Genomic DNA, 25,329 nt, shown 5'->3' on the forward strand with positions numbered 1-25,329 from the left:
GAGAAGAGAGCTGTTTGAGAGAGAGAGGGAAGGAGTTTCGGAGCTGCTTAGCCTTCTTTCTGGTACTAATCTGTGTGCAGGTAACAAGGACGGATGGACATGGAATGGCGACACTGGGAGAGGCTTTACAACCAAGTCCGCTTATGAAGCTATTAAAGATCAAGCAAACGAGACTACGGAGGCAGTGGAGGAAACTGATACGAGTACGAAGGTGTGGAAGATCCCTATTCCAAACAAAGTCAAGCTTACCGCATGGAGAATTTTGAAGAACAGAATTCCGACGTGTGACAACCTCTTGAGAAGAAATGTGATGTTGTGTGAAGTCGAGGTGGGATGTAACGCCTGTTTTCATCGGCAGGAATCCACGAACCACGTGTTGATCCACTGTCCAAAGACCTCAAAGGTATGGGAAGCAATCTTTCAATGGCTCGGAGTTAGCATGGCGCAGCCATATGACGTGTCCTCGCACTTTCAGCTATTTACTAGTTTGAGTGGCCGGAAAAGAAATAAGAAGCTCTTGATGGCTCTTTGGTGTTGTACTACTTGGCTTATTTGGAAAATGCGGAATGAGAGTAGATTTGAGAACAAAAGATGGGAGAGTACAAACTTGTTTGGAGAAATCAAAGCTAGAGTGTGGAGTTGGGGTAGAATTTTTGGTTTTGTTAATGATGGAGTTGGGTTTCATAGGTGGATGTCGAATGATGAATCCCCGATGATTTTGTAAGCTTCTTGGTACTACTGGTGCCTTTTCGTTCTATAATATTTACTTTCCTTATCAAAAAAAAAAGTTAAAAAAATTATCAATATTATCTTTTAAGATATAAAAATATTAGTATAATATAAAAATACATTCAATATTTAAAAGTATCGATTACTTATACTTTTAAATAATTTAGTTAAATAACTATTACCGTGCATCGCACGGGAGCAAAACTAGTCTCTAGTTAACTTTCTACTTCATGCAATAAATTACAAAATACTAAGGAAAAATGCACCAAACAATCACAATCAATGTGTAATGAGCTTAGTCTAGTTACTATTCACGTACATATATTAAAACAAAACCTTGGCGCGCTCACCATTATTGCGATTCTTGTTATACTCTCTTTGTCTACAAAAAATAATGGGACAGTACATATTTTCATAAAAATAATTATTATATTGTGAGTGTAGAAAGGATCTCATTTCAAAAATAGTGTTTATAATAATGATTAATTATATTGTGAGTGGATAATAGAAGTCACCATATGATAGATAGTTTCCAAAAATGAAAATAAACTAATTTTTATAGATATTTTAAAATAATAAAAAGAGACTATTTTTTGTGGACAAAGTGAACAACATTTAAGTAACTTAGCCTTTCCATGTTACATTTATGTAATTTCATTCTAATTGAAGTATTAAATTATGTTTGATAATTTTTAAAAAAAATTAATTACAAATGTAGTGTTATTTTATTTTATTTTTATGAATAGATTATAATTTTTAACATATTTGAATAATATTATTAAGTATGACTCCCTTCGTCCCAACAAAGTTGAGTCGTATACTCGTATTCCTTTTCGGATCGTCCCAACGAAGTTAAGTCGTTTCCCTTTTTGTAATAAATTAAAGCTACTTTTTCATTGACTTTCTCTTTTATTTTACTTTTTTCATTCACTTTTTCATTTCACTTTTTCACTAAATATGAAGTAGTTTTTTAAATCTCGTGCCAAAAAAAAACGTCTGACCTGAGATGGAGGGAGTACCTTTTATCATCATCAATCAAGGCCATTTTTATATAATCTTATTTTAAAAAGCGGGCTATCTTTTTGGGATATTTCAAAACAGAATAATGGACTAATTTTGTGGGATCGGGGGAGTATAACCAATCATTGATGAACACATGCTAAATTATCATTATTTAATTAATAAAAATTATCCCCCTTGTCTCACTAAAATTGACTCGTCTTTTTATTTTATTTTTCTGTACGGAGATTAAAAATATGGTGTTAATTGAATAAAAGTGGTATGATACACATTTTTTCAAGAGTTAATTATTGTCTTTTATATACTGAGCCATTTTTAGCAAGACAAACCAAAATAAAAAGAAGCCACTTTTTGCAAGATAGAGGGAGTATTCTTTTCACTATTTTAATAAGTAAAATATCTTTACCTTACTTACACATACTCGCAAAAAAATTCACTACGAAAAGATATAATAAAAATTATAAAAAATATTTAAGTGGATATTTAATTTATGTTGTTTTGTATACTCATATTGGTTAATTGATGAAAATATACAAACTAATATTATGCACGATTAATTGTATATTGCTGAATATGTTATGAGTTATGATAGTGGCTATTTTAAAAGAAACAAATAGTAATTGATTTGTTTCCTAAAATATCTCTAGAATAAGAAAAAAGAAATAACATATTAACAAATCTTATACATAGACGTCAATTTAGTTTAGGGGTAAATTAGTGAAGCTCTTAAATAATTAATGATCCAACCATATATAAAAATGTACATTAAATTTTAAGGGTATTATGTATATACATAATATGTATGCATAGATTAATTGATATTTATATACTTATATATATGATATGACTAGATATATATTTTTTTGAAGGTGCCTAGATAGTTTATTAACAAACTTACTCATGCACACACTAACAGTTGGAATTAACAGATTTTAATTCATTAAGTTTGGATGATGTTATAAAATTAGTAAGTAGCGCATGTTCAAGAATTCAACTGATATTACTCTCTGACGTTAAAACTAAATTAAGTAACAAATTAGTAGCATTACATGCCTCCCTTTATCTAATTATCCGCGGTGCCACTAAAAATTTGCAATCGTATACATATATAGAGAGAGGTAGAGTGTGATGGATGAATATTAGAATTGATTAAAATAAAAATAGAATTAGAGATCAGTTAATTAAATAAGTATGAATTGGGTTATGTTTATAGTGTTGGCGGGGGCAGTATGGTTGGGGGTTGCGGAGGGCGTTGATGTGGAAGGAGCGCTGCAGTCGGCGGCGTCGGGATCGGTGGAGAAAATCTGCTCATACACGAGCCACGCTGAATCATGCAGCGTGGCCCTGACCCCAGTGGCTAACAACAAAAGCGCGACCTTGACTGACTACCTGCAGGCGGCCATCAAGGTGGCGCAGCAAGAGGTGGAGGCGGCCAAGGGGCGGCCGGCGGAGATCGGGAAGGCGGCGACGAAACCCCAGGAGAAGATGGCGGTGGATGACTGCAAGGAGCTGCTCCAGTTCGCGGTTGATGAGCTGCAGGCGTCGATGGCGGCGGTGGGAGAGAGCAGCGTGCACACGATCGCGGAGCGGGAGGCGGAGCTGAAGAACTGGCTGAGCGCGGTGCTGTCGTACCACGAGACGTGCATCGACGGGTTCGAGACGCCGGAGATAAAGGAGGGCGTATCGAAGGGGCTGTTGAACGCGACGGAGCTGACGGACAACGCGCTGGCCATCGTGGGCTCCATATCCAACCTATCAAAGTCGTTCAACATGAGCATCAAGGAGCTCCCCGACGCCGCCAAGTCGCTGCTGGACGGGTTCCCGGGGTGGATGAAGTCCGGAGACAGGAAGCTGCTGGCGGCCGGGGGGGAGCCGGAGCCGAACGCGGTGGTGGCGCAGGACGGCAGCGGGCAGTACAAGACCATCCAGGCGGCCTTGGACGCGTACCCGAAAGACCTCAAGGGGGGCAGGTACGTCATCTACGTCAAGGCCGGAGTGTACGATGAGTATATTACCATCACCAAGGATCAACTCAACATCTACATGTACGGGGACGGCCCCAGGAAGAGCATCGTCACCGGCAAGAAGAGCTTCACCGACGGCGTCTCCACCTTCAAGACTGCCTCCTTCAGTGTCATCGGCAACGGCTTCATCTGCAAGTCCATGGGATTCCGCAACACGGCAGGCCCCCAGGGCCACCAGGCCGTGGCCCTGCGCGTGCAGTCCGACATGTCCGCCTTCTTCAACTGCAGAATGGACGGCTACCAGGACACGCTGTACGTGCAGACCCACCGCCAGTTCTACCGCAACTGCCTCGTGTCCGGCACGGTGGACTTCATCTTCGGGGACTCCGCGGTCATCCTGCAGAACTGCCTCATCATAGTGCGGAAGCCCATGGAGAAGCAGAAGAACACCGTGACCGCGCAGGGGAGGACCACCAAGAACGAGGCCACCGGGATTGTCATCCAGAACTGCAAGATCGTCCCGGAGAAGAAGCTGGAGCCCGTCAGGATGGAGATCCCCACCTACCTTGGGAGGCCATGGAAGGACTACTCCATGACCTTGGTCATGGAGTCATGGCTCGCCGACTTCATTCAACCCGAGGGCTGGCTCCCGTGGACGGGCACCTTCGCCCTCGACACCTGTTTTTACAGGGAATACAACAACCGTGGCCCCGGCAGCACCACCGATAAAAGGGTCAACTGGAAGGGCTACGCCGTCATGACCAATAAGGATGAAGCTCAGAGGTACACCGTCGGCCCCTTCCTACAAGGAGAACAGTGGCTGCCCGCCACCACCGTCCCCTTCTCCCTCGGCCTCGCTTACTGATTCATTACCATCTTAATTATGCACATTCAAATAATTCAGCATGCATGCATGCACGCACTCTTTCTTTTCTCCATCAATAAATAAACAATTTCTTTTTCTTCTTCTCATTTCTCAGTGCAAACAATTTCCAATCCAACAAAGGGAAAAACAACACAATAATTTCTACATAACAAGCAAGCAAATGGGATGAAAACTTGAAACAAACTCTCTAATTTGCCCTAAGTATCTCATGTATTTATTAGAGAAACTTGCAAAACAAGATAATCCAGGATTGAGTTCTAATACAACTATCGCAACCCTTGGATCTCCTATTTTAATCTTGTATCCTTAAACCAAATACAATTCATAAAAACACCATTTCAAAATGGCCCTCTTCATTGAAGCTTGCTCTAATTCTTCAAAAGTCCAAACCGAATCAAAAAATCACATGCAGCAAAGCTTGCCCTCAATCTGCTGCCATGAAGGGGTCTATATCACCATAATCAGCTACTATAGGTTCCAATTGTGTTGGGTCCTCATCTTCTGCTGCAAAATAAGTAGGAAATGGAAGCAAAGCAATGTTTGGCTTCTTGTACACAGCATCTTTTATGAAAACAAAATTTCCTGTTGCGCCCGGGACCTGAAAAGTAGGACATTTATTCAAGATAGTATCAAATACAAACAAAGATGAAAATAGCATAACAAGATGTAACATATCAGCTGCTTCCAACATTGAATGCAGACGGAGAAAGAAAACATTACCTGGCCTCTCACCCACAACAAGTTCCTTGCTGGGTCAATTTTGTAAATCCAAACATTTTTAACTGTTCTCTGTTCAACACCCATATGACCAGGCATCTTCTTTCCCTTAAAAACCTGTAAGCAAAAATAGAATAGCAAATTACCATATGCAAACACCAAGAGAACCATCTGCTGATCTACATGGCCAGTCCTTAAAATAGCTTACACAAACAGAGCACCTTGAAAGTCTAAAACGGACATATATTATTAAACATCCTGCTGGTTTATTGATTCTCAAAATCTTGAGCTAGTTATTCTCCTCATCTAATGGATACTCAACTTTTACAATCGGTATCAAGTTATCACGTGATGCAAAAGAACATGATATAGGCACTGATATAGTATATACCAATGTATACCTGTCCAATTGGTTACCACTTTATAACAGTCAGATCAACCTTTTTGCTGGCCACCACATATTAGTACTTCCAATAGTACATATGCAAATAGCTCAGTGATTACAAAGGACATTCAATAAGAAAAATGGTGGAGGCAAGTTATCAACCAATGCATCAAACATTAGCAAAAGAGCAGCTTAAAACCTTTCAAAACATATCCCTTCCAGAATTTAAAAAAAAAATCTCAAATATTTCTCCTAGAGAGCACTTGTACATGAACAGATCACCAAACACTCCATAAAATATGAAAAATAAATGAACAATGTATAAGGAATGTCAAACACGCCAAAATACTCGTTGCAACTGTCATCAGTTCTCCAATTCCCAACCTAAAGGATAATCAAATCATCGATGATCTTTTTCCCTTTTTCTAAACCATATCTCTGTATATTGCACCTTTATTAAGGATACTTGTCAACTTCTTATCGATTAAAGACAGTTTGCTTCTTTATTACAGTCTAACCAAATCTCTTATGATGCAACAAAGCGCCCCGAAAAAATTAATGTGATGTTGACCAATTGATAAGAGGAATAAGATGATCCAAGTAGGATCTAAAAGTTCAACATAATAACATAAGGAAAGGGACTATGGAATAGGCATATGCTGCTAAAATTTGGAAAAGCAAATAAATTTTTAGATCCCATAAAGCTAGCCTAACATTCAAAGAATGACAACGCATACCTTTCCTGGCGCATCCCTTTGACCAGTAGAGCCAATACTTCGGTGTGATAATGATGCACCATGTGATGCAGGCATACCTTTGAATCCCCACCTTTTCATACCACCCTATAAACAGAATAAAGCTAATTTATTGTTGTTCAGGTCATGGAGAAAGGTCATTTTTCAAAAGACTGAGTCACTGACATGCATTTCTCAACATATATTACTTAAGCAAGCCAGGACAAAGATGAGAAAAATAATCAACTTCAAGGTAATTTCCAATACATGACAGGTATTATTCCATAGGAACATTCTCTGTGTTCTTGATGGGGCACAGTAATTACCTTGCCTCCGGTAAAGAGATGCAAATAGATTCTTCTGTCTAAAAATAAAAATGTATTATTTTAGTTCATATTGATGTGAAAGCCTTAGGCAAATACAAAAATAAAAAAACTCAATTGTCTTTTGTAATGGACGGACATTCTTCACATATTAAATGGTGAGAATATCAGTCACGCGAAACATCAGTTCTCCTTATACAAATAGCAATATATTATATATTAACACACACAAACAGGTAGATAAAAGAATATTGCATGTGACTTGTTCGAAGCCCTGAATTACCTCAAAGTATACAGTTTCTTCCAGTAGAGATTCGACAAGTTAATCAATTTATACAGATAGTTAAGCACATTACAGAAGTACTGTTCACCATTCAATCATCTCTGAAGTTTCCAATAGTTTCCATCAATCAAATTAAACATACTGCAGAGAGGAAATACTATAAATGAAACAGATAAAGATTATAGGCGAAAAAAGAATTCACTGTCACCTGAAACCCCTTCCCTTTTGTAATTCCGGTTACATCAACATATTGCCCTGGAACAAAATGGCGGACATCTAGTGTCGTTCCGACAGGAAGAAGAGCATCCTCAGTCACTGGAAATTCCCTGAGCTTCCTTTTCATGGGCACACCTTGAGCTCTAAAATGACCTACTTCAGGCTTTCTCAAATGCTTCTCTTTTTTTTGTCCACATCCAATCTAGCTACCACCATACGACTAAATGTTAAACCCATTGAGGAGTTGAAATCACATAAAAAAAAAAAAAAGCATTGTCCAGAGACATTTAGAATATATTAAGCCAATTTTGACAGATCATAAACTGCATATTCCACATTACAAGTGTTCCCACACACTAGGTAAGGACTGAGAAGTTGCAAAAAACAACTTTATCAACTTAGCAACTTGGGAAAATGATGTAAGAGCAAGAAAATAGGACCCTTTGAACTAGAAATGCAAACCACTCAGGCTAATGTTCAAAATAGAAACAATTTAAAGGCCATTTGTTCTTGTGTGCCAACCATCAGTAGGACAAATTGATTTATTTTTCTTTACTTACACAAACAATCAGCTGAATTAAGACATTTATCGAAACAAGCAAATAGAATGATCTTCATATTCCCCACTAGAAGTGTTCCCTGCCACTACGTGAGGATCGAACCCCTAAATAGGAGTTCCAAACATCAATTGGATCAATGCTGACGTTCAAGATAGAAACAATTAAATGCAATATACGGGTTTATAAGAAGACCGAGAAACAATTATCGGAAGGAAAAATATTGTATTGAACAAGTAGAAAGAAAAAAGGAAATTTCAGTGCGAATATGAACCTGAAGCGCACAAAGGCCTTCAGTTTCGGGAAGTTTGACTTGGGAAACGATGTTATCGTCCATCCAGAGAATGGTAATAGGAACCCTGGCGCCCCACTTGTCCCAGAGTGCCGTCATTCCACATTTAACGGCGATGGCGCCAGTACGCTTGGAATCGTGAGTCATAACGCCGGGTTTGGGCTCGATGATTCGGGGTGTGGTGGTTTCAAATTCTGGCTCGGCGGTGAAGCTCCGCAACTGGGTGGCGTTAGCGGCAAAGGATAGGGATCTCAGAGCTGGGTCAGCGGAGAGGAGGTGCCTGAGACGAGAAATGAGGCCTCTCGACGCGGCCGCCATTATCGATTGACTGATTTGTTATTGTGGAGGTTGGGATTCTGGGGTTTTAGTTCCGCCGGTGACATGAGAGAGAGACTGGGTCGGAGTTAACTGAGCTGTGCTTGTAGGGTTTTAGTGCTCATGAGCTATGTTTCTCTACTTCGCGTACTATCTTTACTTACGTGAAACCGACTCTTTATATTTTTAAATCCTAAACCCTTAGCCCTACGTACACTAATAGGAATATTTACTTTTAATAAGCATAAAGTATATATACATTTATTCGCACAAATATATACTTATGTTAATATAAGCATTTACCTTCATTCCATATAAAGTATTCCCTCCGTCTCAGCTTTTAGTATTCAATTTTCCTTTTTTGGCCGTCCCACATTTTAGTATCCATTTCTTTTTTTGGTAAAAGTAGGTGGGGCCCTTACTCCATTTTAATTATTTTAACTCTCACATAAAATGTGGGACCCTTATTCCACTCACAACACATCAATCACTTTATTAAAACCCGTGCCGTTCTCAACTGAATACCAAAAGCCGGGACAGAGGGAGTATTATATTTTCTAAACCCTAAACAACCTTAAACCCTGAACACTAAATTCTAAATCCTAATAGGAATATTTACATTTATTAAGTATAAAATATACATTTGTTAGAACAAATGTATACTTATGTCAATATAAGTATTTACTTTCATTCAATATAAGGTACTACTTATATTTTCTAAATCTTAAACCCTTAATACTAAACCCTAAACCCTGAACACTAAATCATAAACCCTAATAAGAATATTTACTTTTAATATACAATTATTATAATGAAAAATAATTATTAACATGAAGAAATGTAACATTTTTGAAACATTACTTTTCATCACATCAATAGGTACTTTTTATTACGACAAGGATTACTTGACAAAATATATAAAATTACAAGTTCTAACGAGTAAAAATAATATTATTTTTATACATATGAATGATTACTTTTTCTTACAATAATAATTATTTGATTAAATAACTAAAAGTATAAATCCTCATGAATAAAAATAGTACTCCCTCCGTCCCAATAAAAGTGGCCACTTTTTTTGGGCACGAAGATTAAGAGAGTGCTAGTTAAGCTTAAATCATGTGGGGTCCACTTATGTAATGACTTTATTAGTGAGGTAATCCCAACTACCTCTTGTAATTACTTTTTCCACTTTTTAACATTAATAAATTTAAATTTGATTAATTAAAATCTGAAATTTAAAATTAAATTTAAATTAATTTAAATTTGTAACACTTAACCAAATTCTAGAACAACCCATTTTCACAAGGAAGGCGACAAATTCTGGAACACTTAACCAAATTCTACACTATAAAAAAAATCTGGAACAACATTAACCAAATTCTGGCGGCAGAATTAACTTTTCCCATAGAAATGCAAGCCCAAATTTGGGCGGCAGTTTTTACAACCAAAAATGAAAGAGGATTTTGAAATTCCCTCTACATTCATCTATAAATAAGAGATGTTCCTATACATAACTATTCCCTTCACAATTCTAAAAAAATCACCAACAATGGTGAGCAAAAATCTGTCAAATTAACCAATAAAGGAATAGAATAGTCCAATATCTACTGCAAGATCTGAAAAATAGCAAGCCAAGTAGTGGAGCTATGAAGGATGTTGTCACCATCTTCAAGTCCTCGAAGCGGACCGTCACTCGCCTTTGGGCTGCAGCCAAGAAACAACAAAACAAAGGTGAGCAAATTTATCTTACAAGTGCAAAACCAAATGCACCTAGAAGGAAGAGAGTTCATGTAGACCTAGAGCTAATACAAAGCTTAGATCTACAAAAACGATCGACAATACGTAGGCTGACTGTGGGGATCAATCGAAGCAAAGGCACCGTTTGGAGGTGGGTTAATCAAGGGCTGATCAGAGCCCACACAAGCGCAATTAAGCTAAAGCATCGTATTGCCTGTAGCCTCGAGTGGTATAGCTTCATTATTACTCCCTAAAGGCAGAACTGCACACTCGAGATTTGGTATACCGTTAGATTGTGATGAGAACTCCACATGCCACAAGATCAAGCCAGACAGCAATTTCACTAGACTCCTCAAGAAGACAAAGCTCATTATTTGGGATGAAGCACCTATGACGCACAAATACTGCTTTGAAGCGCTGGATAGGAGCTTGAAGAATGTTATGCGATCCCCCGAATGAAGTTGTTCCGTGAAACCATTTGGTGGTTTGGTTGTTGTACTAGGGGGATTTTAGGAAGATCTTGTCAGTTGTCCCCAATGGGAGCCGACACGACATTGTGCATGTTTTAATAAGCTCTTCTCAACTTTGGACATCGTGCAAAGTTCTAGGGTTGACTAAAAATATGAGATTATAGGTATTTCATGATAACGCAATATCATAACTAAGTTCATCTATATTATGTCCTTGATAAATTGTCTGTATAAATAACTTCTAATGTCAGGGAAGAACGTATGGATCTGATGCTGAAGACATTAAGAAATTTGCACAATTGATACTTAGTATAAGGGATGGTGCAACTGGTGAGAGTATTGGTGATGGAGAAGTCGATTTGAGGTTACCGGACGATATGATAATACGAGATTCAAATAATCCTATATCATCCATAGTGAAAAGTACTTATCCAGGCGTACTGCATACCGTGTCAGATCTAGAATATTTTAAGGATAGAGCTATCCTGGCCCCTACCAATAATATGGTTTATTCGATTAATGAATATGTCATGTCCTTGATGCCTGCCAAAGAAAGGGTATACCTTAGCTCGGATAACATTTGCAAAGATGATGGAGAAGTTGACCTCAATGATGAAGTCTTTTCAGTTGAGTATCTCAACACGATCAAGTGTTTGGGATTGCCAAGTCATGAAATCAAATTGAAGGAGGGGTGCATTATCATACTTCTCATAAATATAGATTCTTCAAATGAGCTTTGCAATGACACAAGGATGATAGTCACTAAACTTGGGGCTCGCGTGATTGAAGCCAAGTTGATTTCAGGTAATAATACAGGCAAAAAGTTTCTCATTGCAAGAATGATCATGAGCCCCTAGGACTTCACAAAATTTCCGATTCGATTTCAAAGGAGTCTGTTCCCACTGAGTCTTTGTTTTGCAATGACAATAAACAAAAGCCAGGGTCAATCTCTTGCAAATGTAGATCTATACTTATTGAAGCATGTGTTCACCCACGGTCAATTGTATGTTGCAGTCTCAAGAGTCACTAGCAAAAAAGGCCTCTAAAATTTCACATGTAATGCAGAAGGACAAACGCACAACACAACTACTAACGTTGTGTACAATGAAATTTTCGATAAACTGTGAGGTAATTTTGAATATCATTTTTTATTTTATTTTTTATGTCATTTTGTAGAGATTTAATAAACTTTCTATGGTTATTATTCAAATAATTTTATTATTAAATTTTAAAAATATTATTTATTTTTATAGATTTTTTGCAGGTAAAATATGTGGAATTAAAAGAGTAGATGAAAGTTCTTTTTAAGAAACATTTCTATTTTAGTTTTACATGTATGTAGACATTTTTTTTATTATAATAGTTTGACATGGCATATTAACAGTTTTTTAGTGAATAATATCCAAGATTTATAAATATATTATAAAATAATTTCTACGTCTTTTTTTATATAAATTATAACAGCAAATGATACCCGTCGAAATTCAACGGGTTACACACTAGTCTGTATTATTACTACTACTTATTTATGTTCTTTTCTTGGTTTTTCACTTTTGATTACGAATCAATTTTTGAGATAGCCATATTGAACAATGAAATTTAATATTTGGCCCTCTTATTTTCAAAAAATACAAATTATGGTTATTCTTTGGGCGGATCGGATCGGGTTAGGCTTCGGGTTCGGGTTGAGCTTATTCCGCCATTTTGCCCTATTCCATCCAAATTCCACCATTTTACCCTTAATTTCACCCTAATTCCACCCTAATTTTACCATAATTCCACCCAAATTCTGCCGTCAAAATCACTCTACCTTCAACCGTTGCCAGAAATCTGCCACCATTCAACCGTCAAATCACTCCGCCTTTATCTTCTCCACCTTCGTCTTGTTCGCCTTCATCTTCGATTCCTTATACCAAATATGCCTAAATCTCGTAAAACCACCAAATCCAAGCGCGATGCAGATTCCGGATCTGCAGTAAATATCATGGATATATGCAAGGAAATCAACCGAGAGGAGAAAAAATCCGGCAAAGAAAGGTCGGGATGATCTGAGTATTGAAGAAGCGAGCACGGAATTCCCAATTAGGGCAGTGACTCTTCAATCCATCGGTGAAGAATCCAACCTTGAGAAGTCCGATGAAGAAGTCAGTGATGAAGAGCCTGACGATGAAGCCGACGACGAAGATCAGGAAGATTCGTCAAATGAGATAATATCTCAAAACCCTAAATTAATTGTAGCATTATTTTCTCGTTTTTAGATGTGGATCCTTTGCATGAAGATTGAATGTTATGATTGAGGTTAAATCTGATTCATCATTACTTGAGTTTAAACGTTAGAATGATGGTACATTTTGTATAAATTGGCAAATTCATGTCAATTGTGTCATTCATTAGGTAAAATTGAATCTTATGTGTAAATTTTAGCATGAAGATTGAATGTTATGATTGAGGTAAAATCTGATTCATTACTCCCTACGTCCCTGAAATAACTTTCTTTTTTCCTTTTTGGGACGTCGTTCAAATAACTTCCTCTTTCTTTCTTTCCATTTTTGGACAACTACCCCACCACTAACAATACTTTATTTATTCTTACTTTTCACTTTTCACCACTGTCAATACTAATCATAACACTTTTCACAACTTCCAATTATTATAACACTTTTTTTCCACTATCAGTACACTTTATAACTTTTCATTCAAATTCGTGTCGTCCCCAAAAATAAAGTTATTTGAGGGACGGAGGGAGTATCATTTTTTTGGAAAATTGCTTGAGTTTGAATGTTGGAATGATGGTATAATTGGTGCAAATAGATAAATTCGTGCCAATTGTCATTCATTAGGTATATTTGGCACAATTATGCTCATTTGTGTGAAATGTGATTGAATATTGAATGAATGTTAGTTGGAATTTGAAAAATTACTTGAGTTTGAATGTTGAAATGATAGTACAGTTGGTAGAAATTGACAAATTCGCGGCTCGATTGTAAAACCTACATCCACAGAAGATCAGAGGAGAACTTTCATTATCAAGAACAAGCAACAAAGAATTACAATCAAAGAGTTAAGAGATCACAGCTCACAAGCCTAACTTCAAGGCTATTGTTTTAAGACCTCTCTCCACTCTTTTCTTCAATGAATTCTACAAACTTCTAACCCGAACTATGAAGATTACAGGGAGTATTTATACAAGGAATGTGAACAAGAAACGAGCTCGCAATCTGAGCTGAAAGATAGCCCGCGCGAGAGAGAAGTTTAGCTGTTAGTTTGCTGTAATAAACTGAATTTTTGTCTTGCTTTTAAGCCCTCCAATTTCAGAGTGTTTGCAAAACAATCATTTTATTTCCATGCACTTGTACATTCACTCTTCACAAACTCCATAAATATCCCATTTTTTTTTTCTTTCTTTGTAACCTACTATTTTTGAATTCATCTTTCCCCAAATTTGACATGGTTCAGATCACATTTTGTAAACAACAATAATTCTACTCCATTTAAATTCATCAATTTCCATAATTATAATTACAATGTTCATATTTGATAGTGTTTCGTGGACACATGACGTAACTCTCCGTGACATAGTTCTAGTTGGGCACTCACATTGGATACTACTATAGTATTGTCGAAACATTAATTCAGAAATTTAAATATGATCAGTTAAACTACTATATTTATTATTGTGTTATATATGAAAATACATAGTGGTGATACAAGCAAAAGAAAAGGGTCGTATAAACAAGCAAGCAAGCAAAAAAAGATGATGATATGTGTCCACCAAAAGCCATAAATAGATAATGAGGAAGATGGAGGATTTTAGAGCTCCTCATCGCGATGGCTCGGTTTTTCTTCGGGTGATTTGAGATTAGATGCAATGGCTTCCTTAGCAGCCTCAGCCTTCTGTTTGACCGCCTCATAACCCTCCTTGGCCTTCTCCTTTGCCCAACTCAATTCCTCTTCTGTCGTCTCCTTCATCTCACCTGACTTATCTGCCGCATACTGCCCGCTTCCTGCACTCTCACTCATTACTTGTATTGTATGCAACTAACCAAATTAATTAAAGACATAAATAAATCATTTCTTACCAGTGGCGGTGTCTTTGGCTGTGTCGGCGACCTTGTCTTTGGTGTTCTTGGCGGCGTCGTAGCCGTGCTTGGCTGCGTCCGCGACCTTTTCTTTGGTGTTCTCAGCGGTGTCGGCAACCTTTTCTTTGGTGTTCTTGGCGGCGTCGACTGTGGCATCGTAGCCGTGCTTGGCCGTGTCCGCGACCTTCTCTTTGGTGTTCTTGGTGGTGTCGACTGTGGCGTCGTAGCCGTGCTCAGATGTGTCGGCTACCTTCTCTTTGGTGTTCTTGGCGGCGTCTATTGTAGCATCGTAGCCGTGCTTGGATGTGTCGGCGACCTTGTCTTGGGAGTTTTTGACTGCATCCTCAGCCCCGAAGCCAAGGCCCTCGGAGATCTTGTCTTTAGCCCATTCCGTCCATGACTCGTCGTCGTCCTTGACAGTTGAGCTGCATCCCACGGCCAGCAGCGCCACTAACACCGCCAACACTAGCTTCTTTGTGGACGTGTTCGTCATCGATCACTGAGTACGTGCAGCTACCACCACCAGCACAAGCACAAACAATACTAGCGTTAGCAGAAGCAACACCCACATATGCGGCATCAACACACAACACAACAATATCTCTCTCTCTCTTTCTCTCTCCTTCTCTCTAGACTTATCAAATACCGACTTGAATGATGATGGATGATGATAAAAGTAGATTCATCGGCCTAGATATTTATAGCTATGAAATGAAATCAATAATTGCATGAACGTTTCGGGAGGGACAAGTGGCAAGTGCCTCCAAACGTGGCCGCCGCCTACGTCCTTCACTTTCCACGTATTCACGGTACCGACCTCTTGTAATGTCTACTGTTCTCGATTATCTTCCAATACACATTGTCTTAATTCCACTTTACATACTTCTTAAAATCATTTCTTAATTCATTTCCTCAACATGCTTCCATTGTTAATACTAATAGAAAGAAGAGAGAATTGGTGCAACATACATAATCACACCTGCATTGCAAACACTACGAATGAATGGAGAAACTTTCAACTACAAAATTGATTGATAAATCTAATTACATGTACATCATCATCATCCAGTCCAGCTTCACATCTTGCTTAACAAGAAAGAAAATGAATGGCAACAATATAATAAGCTTTTCTTGGCTTGGCCTCTTCTACCACCATCAACTTCAACTCGTATCTACTTTTATCCAATCCTAGTCACAAGTTCTACTACTCTCTCTTTCTGTCTTGTCTTGTCTTTATGGAATGGAATGGAATACAATGTAAACTATAGCTCGCTCCCATGCATTTTAAAGAAGAAAAAAAATTGCAAGTCTCTATGAAATCCCAACTCAAGTGCTCCCTCCTTGCGGTTCTTCATTTGAAATCCCAACCAATAGTGGATGTTCTACTACTTCCTCCTCGATCCCATTCACCTTACTGCAGACAAAAGTAAATGTCAATCTACAAACAACAACACATGAAGGAAAATATGCTACTTACTTGCATGTCTTCTTATTGTGGCCGAGGCCCTTGCACTTGCTGCACTGCAGCTGGCGTTTGATGATATCGACAGATTCAACCAATTTCAACTTTGGCCTGCCTGGTGGGCGTTTAGTAGGAGGCGGAGTTACAAGTGCAGCCTCACTTGTCTCTGGTTTCTCCACATTTGGCATGGGGTTTATTGACTCTGCGTAGCTTGCGCGGTAACTGTCTGCTGTGAAGTATCTTGAGCAATAATCATAGAGGCTCTTCCCAAACCACTGAAGAACTGCTATAGCATGGCAGCAAGGCAATCCACTCAGCTGCCACCCCTTGCAACTACAATCCCAGTGATCAATGTCAACTGCCTCCACTGAATCACCATGCACCTCAAATGTACTGCCATGTGACTGCAACACATGGAGTGCTCTTGCTTTCGATATCTCTTGCCCAAGTTTCTCCTCCATACAAGGTGTTAAACTAGTAATCCATTGACTCGATTCTAGTCGCCTCCTATATATTAATTCCATGATCTTTCCGCGCAGCACATCAACCATCTGCGTTATAGGCAGCTCGTCAACTTCAGACACCCACTCGTAGAACTCTCGCCCGAAATTGGATGACATATGGTTATACCTAGCCCCACCAAAATATGCATTTGCCCAGTGGTCTGGCTCACTGCTAATAACCCAATTATATGCCTCTAACGAGATAGCCTTTATGTTCTCAACGCACCTCTCAAATTCGTCAACTTTCCGTGCAGATGCAGCAGCATGGAAATCTTGGATCAGGAGGCGCCTTGCATCATGAGAAAACTGCCCTTTCAGGTCTTTATTAAGCTTCTCAGCTAGACAACGTACACAATACGCGTGATGGCATTCCTTGCCAAATATGTCAAGCAATGATTCCCTTATGCCTTTCTGGAAGTCAGAGACAAAGGTAATTTGTTCTGACGTTGAGAGAGCAGATTTAAGTTGCAACAGAAACCAATGCCAGTTCTCAGCCGTTTCTTCATCAACAACAGCAAATGCAACAGGAAAGAAGTCATCATTCCCATCTGCCGCTGTTGCAGCTAATAAGGTTCCTTGATACTTTGAGTAGAGAAGAGTACTATCAAGAAAAAGAAGAGGACGGCATTGATGAAACCCAGCTATTGAGGCATGAAATGATACAAAAAAACGACGGAAGCTTGAATCCTCCTTAGTGCTGAATGCAGCGAGACTACCTGGATTAGTCTCCATTATCTTCTCACAAAAGTATGGCAACTGAGAGTATGCCTCTTTGTATGACCCCTGAAGCTGCTCTCTTGCAATTTCCTTGGCACGCCAGGCTTGCGTGTAGTTCAACTGAATGCCATAGTCACGCTTGATATCACTGGCAATGTCCTTTGGTTTATAATTTGGAGAAACTTTCAATTTCTCCTTTATAATGCTTCCTATCCACCCCCTAGTTGCTCTGTAGCCAGCTTTTACAGTGGCTCCTCCACAAGTATGCTCAGGATTCATCTTTTTTATGCATATTAATTGAGTAGTTGCCAACCTCGATGCATATATGCGCCATGGGCAACCTTCTGTTTTGCACTTGGCAGTCACCCTATGGCTGTCATTTTTCTTATATTTGTAGGTGAATCCATGGGCAATCGAGTATTTATGAAGAGCTTCACGGAATTCGGCAAAGGTGTTGAATCTTTGGTCCACACCAGTGATAATATTCTCCCACTGAGTTGCTGCTCTCCGGTGCTTCTCTTCATTGCTAAAAGAGCATGCAGCAAGTGGCACAGTTTCAATAGGCTCATCTAAAACAATTGCATCATCAGTTTGCATGAGATCCAAAGGAACATCAGAAGGAATTGCTGCAGTTTCAGACACAGTTGTCCTGCTTGACCTGCACAATCATATGACCATAAAGAACCACAGCAAGAAATGAATTTGATATGGTTGTAGAAGCTGTGAGCTTGAATTCAGTTGTACATTGATTGATAAAAATAGTTAGGTTAATCTCTTGTTTTTTTTAAATGAATTGAAACTTTGAGATATCCCAAGGCCCTTGATTATTTCTTGTATCATTTATGCTAGTTTTGCTTGATTCTTATTCCATTGAAAGGGTGGGATGAGAGAAATCCTACAATTGAGGATAAAAATACTCAATCATGATAGTTAAAAGAGTAGAATTACCTACTGGCAGTGGCAGGCATGTTGGAAACATTTCGACCAGCAGCTTCTTCAGCAATTACAAAGACCTCGACTTGGTCAGAGTCCTTAAAGAAGTTAACCATACGCTTGAGGTCTTTGTCCTTGGATATGGTGATCAAGGTCTTTCTGTTACCCGGGAGAAAATATTTGATTGCCATGCCATCAGCAGAGCACTGGAAAGTTTCAGCAAGTTCATGCTTAAAATCCTTCAATTGGGTTTGCTGATCCAGGTCCAGAGCATAAGCTTCCCCACCAGTATAAAATAATGACCCATCATCTTTATTCGTCACAAATTCCCCACCAGACTGGCATATGGCTATGATTTTCTTAGTGGCCATAAGCAGCAGATAATAAACCACAAATTCTACACACGCCAAGGACAAATACTCCACAAGATGATAATAATAATCACCTAAACACAACAGCAAAGATAAGTATTAATGGAATTCGCTCCAAGAAACAATCCCCACATAAATCTATAAAAGGGAGGTCGAAACAAATAAACACACCAGCGAGAAATCCAGAATTCACAACGGATAGAGTGGAAAAGCTAACATCAAAATAACCGAAAAGAAGAGAAAACTCACAAATAGCCGTAGAGAATTAGTCTGTCAGGAAGCATGAAATTGAAATTTGCGGAAATACAATGTTGATGCCACCACAGAAGAAAAGGGTTTCCGGAGAGAGAGAGAGAGAAGGCCATCCTCCGGGTCTGGAGAGGAAGTAGCCCGTTTTAACCGATATCGCCTACCGCAAATCCTACCCGTTTATTTATTCTTTCATCCTACGCTCCACAATAATATCTGAAAAACCCCTTCTTCTTTTATTTACTTCTTCCTTCGAAGTACTCCCTCCGTCCCAAACGAAATGGCTCATTTCTTTTCGGCACGGAGATTAAGAAATGTGTATAAAGTAGATAAAGTGGGTTGGTGAAAATTATTTAAATATTAAATATAGAGAAAGAGTGTATTGCCAAAAAAAGGAAACAAGACATTTCGTTTGGGACAACCCAAAAAGGAAAACAGAACATTTCGTTTGGGACGGAGGGAGTACAATAGATTTCTATAATATATTAAACTGATAATTTTTAATTTTAATTTGAAATTAATCTTAAAATTAAGCGATAATTTTGTGATTATAATAAAATTGAAAAGTTTAATTTTATATTATAATTTTTTTATTCCTTTTTATTTACCTTTTTTTTCCTATTTTATTTTTTTTTCTAAAATTATGAAATTTTATTAATTATAAAATATCTTATATGCATATAAAATTAAAGATCACGACAAAAACTTTAATTTAATATACTATTTTATGCAAATATTAAATTTAAAATATAAAGATTATATTTATTTAAATATTAAAACTTAAAAAATATCTTTATCCTCTTCCTTCTTGTTTTAAATAAGTTCATTTTTATAATTTTTATTTTTCTATTTCTTAAATTTTTTTTCTTAATTTTTTGCTTATAAAAAAGAAACATAAAATTATTTCTTCTGCATTGAATGAGTGCAAATGCTATTTTTTATCTAATCATTTGGAATTTTGAACATCCACATTCGTTGAGTAAGAAGCTTACTCAATGGAATAGGGGGACCACTTATGAGTAAACGTCTACATTGGGGAGACTCGTCCACTTACTCATATCCATTAGTTTTGATTTTTGTATTTTTTATTTAATTTTAATTGCACCAATTTAAATAACACAATTACTTCAAATTAAAATTGCATTAATTTAAAATTTAATTGCACCAACTCTTAACACAATTTCTTGCGTCTTCCGTCGGACGAAGACGAAAAATCATTGAACCACGAAGTCATTTTTTGGTAGAGATGAAAGAAATGAAGAAGAAATTAGAGAGAAATAGTGAAAGGGATGAATGAAATAGAGAGAAATTGGTGATTTATATAGGAGGAAAAAGAAAATTTAAAAAAAAAAACAAAAAACAGCCATTAATAGGCATTGGAAAAGAGAAAAAAAAATCGGCTGAAATAGCCGTTGGAAATAAAAAAAATAATTTTTTTTAATAGCCGCGTACATTGCATGCGCCTTTAATATTGGTGGATGAGCCTATAAAACTCGAAAAAGGCCACCCCACATCGGCTTACTCATCGGCCACCTTACTCAAGTAAGGCTCTACAAGTAAGCTTATGTGTGCGCTTTTACATTATATAGTATTTTAGTTTAGTCAAATCTTCAATAGTCATTTTGAGGATACTATAGAAAATTTAAGGATCCAAATGAATCAAATAAAATTTCAATGACCTAATTTAAGTAGAGTTCACATTTGGACAATCCAATTGAGTCGAATGAACCGATTACCAAAAAGGCAAAAACAAAGAGGAAGTTTTAATCCAATTGTCATGTTTACGAGCGTATCAAATTGTGGTATTGACATGTTATTAGTTCAAACTTGAAGTCTCGTGAAAAGTCGTTGTGACATTTAAGTTTTTTGTAGATTTATAATTGGTAAAGTATGAAGAAGAATCAATGCGAAATTCAAGTATTATTTTATTTAGAATTTTAATTTATAAAATATCATAAAATGTCAATATGTAATTTGTCAAAAAGAATTATAATAATACCCATTAATTAATTATCCAAAATATTTATGAAAAATCACAGTTCCCCAAAATCCAAAGTCACATAAGTTCAAAGGGAGATCATCTTCACCTCTCATGTTAAAAACCTCATTTCAGCGTTGATGGAGAAGGAGAATCATGGTAGGGGCTGGCACAACAAGGTTTTGGAATTAATCTGACGAAGATGAAGAAGGGTAATTTAGCCTTAGAAGGCTGCTATCTTGATGCGTATCTGAGGGTGGAGGCGTGATCATGACCGAACCCATATAACCGATATCTAGTCTATCAAGGCCTATCTAGTGTAGTAAACATGATCTTATTAAAATTATGTTCGTGGACAACTATTGATCCTTACTAATCTGAATGTACATTAACACTTTATGTAATGTAATTTATTACAAATGAAGGAGAGTTAACAAATTTTTAAAATGATGAAATTTGAGAATGTCACATGTGATGGAGTTGTTTTCTTATTATATATAAGATGATGAGTTTAGATGGTTGTTTGTTTTAATTACAGTTGTAAAAATTTGGTATAAAAATCCAACCAAATGTAAACCACCTCTCTTCATTCCATCACGCCATACGAGAAATAATACTTTGAAGTTGCAAGTGAATCCTTGTACAAGAAAATTTCAAAGGCTCCTATCAAAATACAAATGAATTTGAAAGGTTACTATCAAAATACAAGAAAGTAAGCATCCATCCTGTCTCCTCAAGTCTCAAAAAATCTAAATTCTCTTTGCTTTGAGGAATACCAAGCTACAAAGTAAGCATCCATCTTGTCTCCTCAAGTCTCAAAAAATCTAAAGTCTCTCTGCTTTGGGGAATACCAAGCTACAAAGTAAGCATCCATCCTGCTCCTCAAGTCTCAAAAAATCTAAGTTCTATCATGAATTCTCTTTGCTTTGGGGAGTACCAAGCTACAGCTTTCGCAGACGCAAGAACGTGCAACGCGTATTCAACAGCAAATACGGGATCATTCACATTCAAGTACCAATCTTTCTTCATATCAACACACACTCCACTATCAATTCTCAAGCTGAAAGGTCCAGCCATCTGCATTAACAGAGAGAGAGAGGCCAACATAAGCTTCGCATACACCACATACCATAGGAACACACATAGATTGCAAGTCTACATAACAATACAACATGTCCACTTCATGAGTTGAAATTGAAGCTAACTATGCCTTAATGACTTCACAGAAGAAACAGGGGCTGAAACTTTATAATGCCTACTACCCTCAGGCACATTATTCTCTGATATGCTAATAATTTTAGAGGTGCTTGCTTTTGAGGATTAGCATATATATATAAAAATCGTATAGGCTAATCCCTTGTTACTAAGATGGATTGGAACTTTGGGAGATCCCAAGATCCTTGATAATTCATATCATTTGAGCTAACATTACTTGATTCATGTTCCATTGAAAAGGTAGGACTGGAGAAACCCTAATAAATAAGGATTAAAAAAAATAGTCATGTATTGTATCATTTAGGAAAAGTAAATGACCCCTTATTTATTCTCCCTCCATCCACGAAAATATGTCCTATGGGAGGATGGCACGGATTTTAAGAAAATTTGTGTGTTTGGAAATAAAATACAAAAAAAGGTATAAAAGCTAAGGTTACAATTAATAAGCCGTGAAACGAAACTCCATAGGATATGCATAAAAGTGAGAAGCAGTTTGCAATATGATAAGAGGTACTAAAACATTGAGTTAAAGGCTACAATTATGAAAACAGGTGCAACAAATTTGAATGGGCAATAATGAAAAGCTAAGGTTACCTGCTGCTGGAATGAGAGGGTGGCAGAAGGAGTAATTGCCTGAATTGCTTCCACACTTGGTGGTTGAGAATTGTTAAGAGCCTGAGCCACTTTAGACGCTCCATTTAGGAATTTGGAGGCTGAAGGTATATCTAGTCGTGCATGAAAGCGGGTAAGGTCCAAAAAAGGCTTTTGGAAATTTCCAAGCTGAGCAGAAAGGGATGCAGATGCGAACAGATCAGCTGAAGCCGCATAATTTGCTCCTTTGGCGCAAAGCTTAAATGGCTCATCTTGGCTGGTTGAATTTTCACCAAGAGATGCAGTAACTACAGTGCCTGAAGTTGAAAAGCAAAGCCACACTTAGAATTCTAGAGGAGAAAACAATGGACACAAGGATCGATATCTTATTAAGCAAAAACAAAACAAGGAATGTTGAAACAAGATTGATTACCTAGCATAGCTGATGCTGAGACATGAGGATTTGAGAGAAGTATATCATACGGTTGCACCATTCTTGCCTTTGGAGCGTGACTCTTCCAAATGTGAAAGTTTTTGTTGAATGAAATGGCAGACTTAGCAGAGAGACCAGGAAGCAAAGTAGGAGGAGGTATTGGGGAGGAGAGAGAGCGTTGTCGAGGAGAACCTGCATTGTGGTTGATGCAGAAATGACAGCTAGTGGCAGAGCGGGGAGCTATGGAAGCCACATCCATAGCCAATGTGAATGGCACATCCCAGTAATTACCACCGTCGTCAACAAAAAGTGCCGGAGAAGATGCCTCCACGGTCAGATTATGATTCGGAAACTGCAACAGCATACATCATGTCTTGCTGTTTAAATAAAGATTATTACTGTAATTAATATGTACATCCGCATTGCTTGCCTTGTGATGAAGAATTGCCTTTTTCCTTGGAATTTTATCGTGAGCGTGTGCTTCTGAAGTAAGCAGCAGTGTATCTTGAGGTGTTATCAACCACTCCCAGCAGAAATTGAGGGCGTAAAATTGGGGGTCGGAAAGCTGCCTCCAAATACTCTCCGACCCTTTGAGAGAAGCTGCGAACTGTTGCACATTGAACTGTCCCAGCAATGATGTAAAACTGCAAGGAAAGAAAGGAAGATAGGTAATTTTGATCGAGAATGGGGAGACGAAGATAGCACTTACTAACCAGGCATCGCGAGCAGAGGAAGGGAGAGGGAGAGGGAGGAGGCGCTGCAGAGAGAGCCCAAGTCCATCGGAAAATGAGGGGACCAACGGCGCCGCCATGAAGCGCTGCAAGAAATCAATCTGCTTGGGCCGCGACAGCCGAGTCCCACGGCTCAACCCCAACGGAAGCGGAAGCCCCCTTCCCACCGGCCGCGCCACTCCGTCCAACGTCGCCGGCGTCGACAAGTCCAGCTCCCAGAATTCCCCATCCATCGCCCATCTTAGCTTCTTCATCGTCATCTCAATTGCCTTCCATCAACATTACATCACTCTCTCCGCCTCTTCCCAACTCCTAATTCCTATATTTCTTCTCTTTTATGTAAATTTTAGTATTTCCTTTTTTTTGCCTCTTCACCAAAATAATTATTCTCACCGAAATTGGTGCGTATTTTTTTTTACACTATAAACAATATGATCACACACACATTTACACACCTTCACATTATAATCTTATTTTCCTTAAATTTCGTGCTAAAAAAAATGCACCACTTTCGATGGGAGAGAGGGAGTACTATCACCGTCCCTACATTTGACCACAGTTTAAACAGAGATATCGATCTAACAATAAACACAATTTCCATAAACGATTTCAAATATATATCTCTTCATTCATTGCAATCTTAACACTCATTATTTTATGGTGAGATTCGTCTTATATGGGGGCGTAAATGTACCAAATTATCTGTTACTTTTTGAATCTCGACTCAATAAAATTTGCTCTTACTCGTTCAATGAAGTTCATTAGTTAAACTAAGCTTGAATTTGGTGTTAATTAGTTGTTAGCTTGTGAATAGGCTCATTGAATTATTTAAATTAAAAATATAAAATTATTAAATAAATACAACTTATATTTCTACATGAGGCAATATTTACGCTACTTATACAAAATAATGAAAATTAATAGTTGTCCTTCAAACATAGTTCAATAAATTATAATCAAAATTAAGTGTTTTGGACGAAATTACTCTCATACATACTCTTGTACGTAAAAACATAGTCTCTCTCTTTTCATTACTTTTGCATTCTCTCTCTATCTTAAAACCTAGTTTCTCCACAGCGCCTTTGCTGCTCTAAAGTATCTCTCTCGAAATATATCTCTCTCGTTGATTTCTCTCAGACAAGCCTTTCACTCTCTGATTTTCTTTGTCACCATCGTCAACATCATCTTTTCCAGAACCCAACAAATAAAAGTTCCAAGAGTTATATGAATTCTAGATTTACAAGAATTATGAGATGCAAAATTCATATCAAAGAAAATTTGGAACGAAATGGTACGAATTTGTACCATTTGTTTCAAGACCTATCGTGTCACTTGGAGGAATGAAATGGGCCAATGCACCCATTAGCCTCATCCATGCCATCCATACAAAGATCTGTCGGGACGAGGATTTGTATGAATGATGTTAATGATTCCAT

The 25,329-nt window shown here is 37.8% G+C and overlaps 6 protein-coding genes across 8 annotated transcripts; 2 read left to right on the forward strand and 4 right to left on the reverse strand.

Moving 5' to 3' along the window:
* The first annotated feature begins 2,879 nt into the window (after positions 1-2,879).
* LOC131026197 (pectinesterase-like) lies at positions 2,880-4,685 on the forward strand. The gene has a single exon (XM_057955973.1). The coding sequence runs from the start codon at positions 2,941-2,943 to the stop codon at positions 4,576-4,578; it is 1,638 nt and encodes a 545-aa protein (XP_057811956.1). The 5' UTR covers positions 2,880-2,940; the 3' UTR covers positions 4,579-4,685.
* Positions 4,686-4,790: 105 nt separating this feature from the next.
* On the reverse strand, positions 4,791-8,578 carry LOC131026198 (50S ribosomal protein L3-2, mitochondrial). The gene is made up of 5 exons (XM_057955974.1): positions 8,089-8,578; positions 7,250-7,459; positions 6,439-6,543; positions 5,320-5,433; positions 4,791-5,197 (listed from the first exon to the last, which is right to left on the reverse strand). Exons 1-5 carry the CDS (start codon positions 8,422-8,424, stop codon positions 5,024-5,026), a joined length of 939 nt encoding a protein of 312 aa, XP_057811957.1. The 5' UTR covers positions 8,425-8,578; the 3' UTR covers positions 4,791-5,023.
* A 1,492-nt stretch (positions 8,579-10,070) lies between these two features.
* On the forward strand, positions 10,071-11,488 carry LOC131025727 (uncharacterized). The gene is made up of 3 exons (XM_057955518.1): positions 10,071-10,155; positions 10,382-10,599; positions 10,883-11,488. The coding sequence occupies exons 1-3, from the start codon at positions 10,071-10,073 to the stop codon at positions 11,486-11,488; spliced, it is 909 nt and encodes a 302-aa protein (XP_057811501.1).
* A 2,790-nt stretch (positions 11,489-14,278) lies between these two features.
* LOC131026200 (late embryogenesis abundant protein D-29) lies at positions 14,279-15,500 on the reverse strand. The gene is made up of 2 exons (XM_057955979.1): positions 14,711-15,500; positions 14,279-14,635 (listed from the first exon to the last, which is right to left on the reverse strand). Exons 1-2 carry the CDS (start codon positions 15,201-15,203, stop codon positions 14,442-14,444), a joined length of 687 nt encoding a protein of 228 aa, XP_057811962.1. The 5' UTR covers positions 15,204-15,500; the 3' UTR covers positions 14,279-14,441.
* A 210-nt stretch (positions 15,501-15,710) lies between these two features.
* On the reverse strand, positions 15,711-19,122 carry LOC131026199 (uncharacterized). 3 transcript variants are annotated; one of them, XM_057955975.1, is made up of 4 exons: positions 18,946-19,122; positions 18,341-18,770; positions 16,188-18,050; positions 15,711-16,124 (listed from the first exon to the last, which is right to left on the reverse strand). In XM_057955975.1, the coding sequence occupies exons 2-4, from the start codon at positions 18,694-18,696 to the stop codon at positions 16,037-16,039; spliced, it is 2,307 nt and encodes a 768-aa protein (XP_057811958.1). In that variant the 5' UTR covers positions 18,697-18,770; positions 18,946-19,122; the 3' UTR covers positions 15,711-16,036. The 3 variants fall into 3 exon arrangements, with proteins under 3 accessions (XP_057811958.1, XP_057811960.1, XP_057811961.1); XM_057955977.1 differs by having other exon boundaries at positions 15,711-18,050; positions 18,946-19,090; XM_057955978.1 differs by lacking the exon at positions 18,946-19,122 and having other exon boundaries at positions 18,345-18,485.
* Positions 19,123-21,493: 2,371 nt separating this feature from the next.
* LOC131026201 (protein TRIGALACTOSYLDIACYLGLYCEROL 4, chloroplastic) lies at positions 21,494-24,485 on the reverse strand. Its single transcript, XM_057955980.1, has 5 exons — positions 23,876-24,485; positions 23,593-23,806; positions 23,163-23,514; positions 22,733-23,046; positions 21,494-22,000 (listed from the first exon to the last, which is right to left on the reverse strand). The coding sequence occupies exons 1-5, from the start codon at positions 24,151-24,153 to the stop codon at positions 21,806-21,808; spliced, it is 1,353 nt and encodes a 450-aa protein (XP_057811963.1). The 5' UTR covers positions 24,154-24,485; the 3' UTR covers positions 21,494-21,805.
* Between the last annotated feature and the right edge of the window lie 844 nt (positions 24,486-25,329).

Source organism: Salvia miltiorrhiza, chromosome 5 (genome assembly GCF_028751815.1).
Source record: "Salvia miltiorrhiza cultivar Shanhuang (shh) chromosome 5, IMPLAD_Smil_shh, whole genome shotgun sequence".
In the NCBI taxonomy this organism is placed as follows: domain Eukaryota; kingdom Viridiplantae; phylum Streptophyta; class Magnoliopsida; order Lamiales; family Lamiaceae; genus Salvia; species Salvia miltiorrhiza.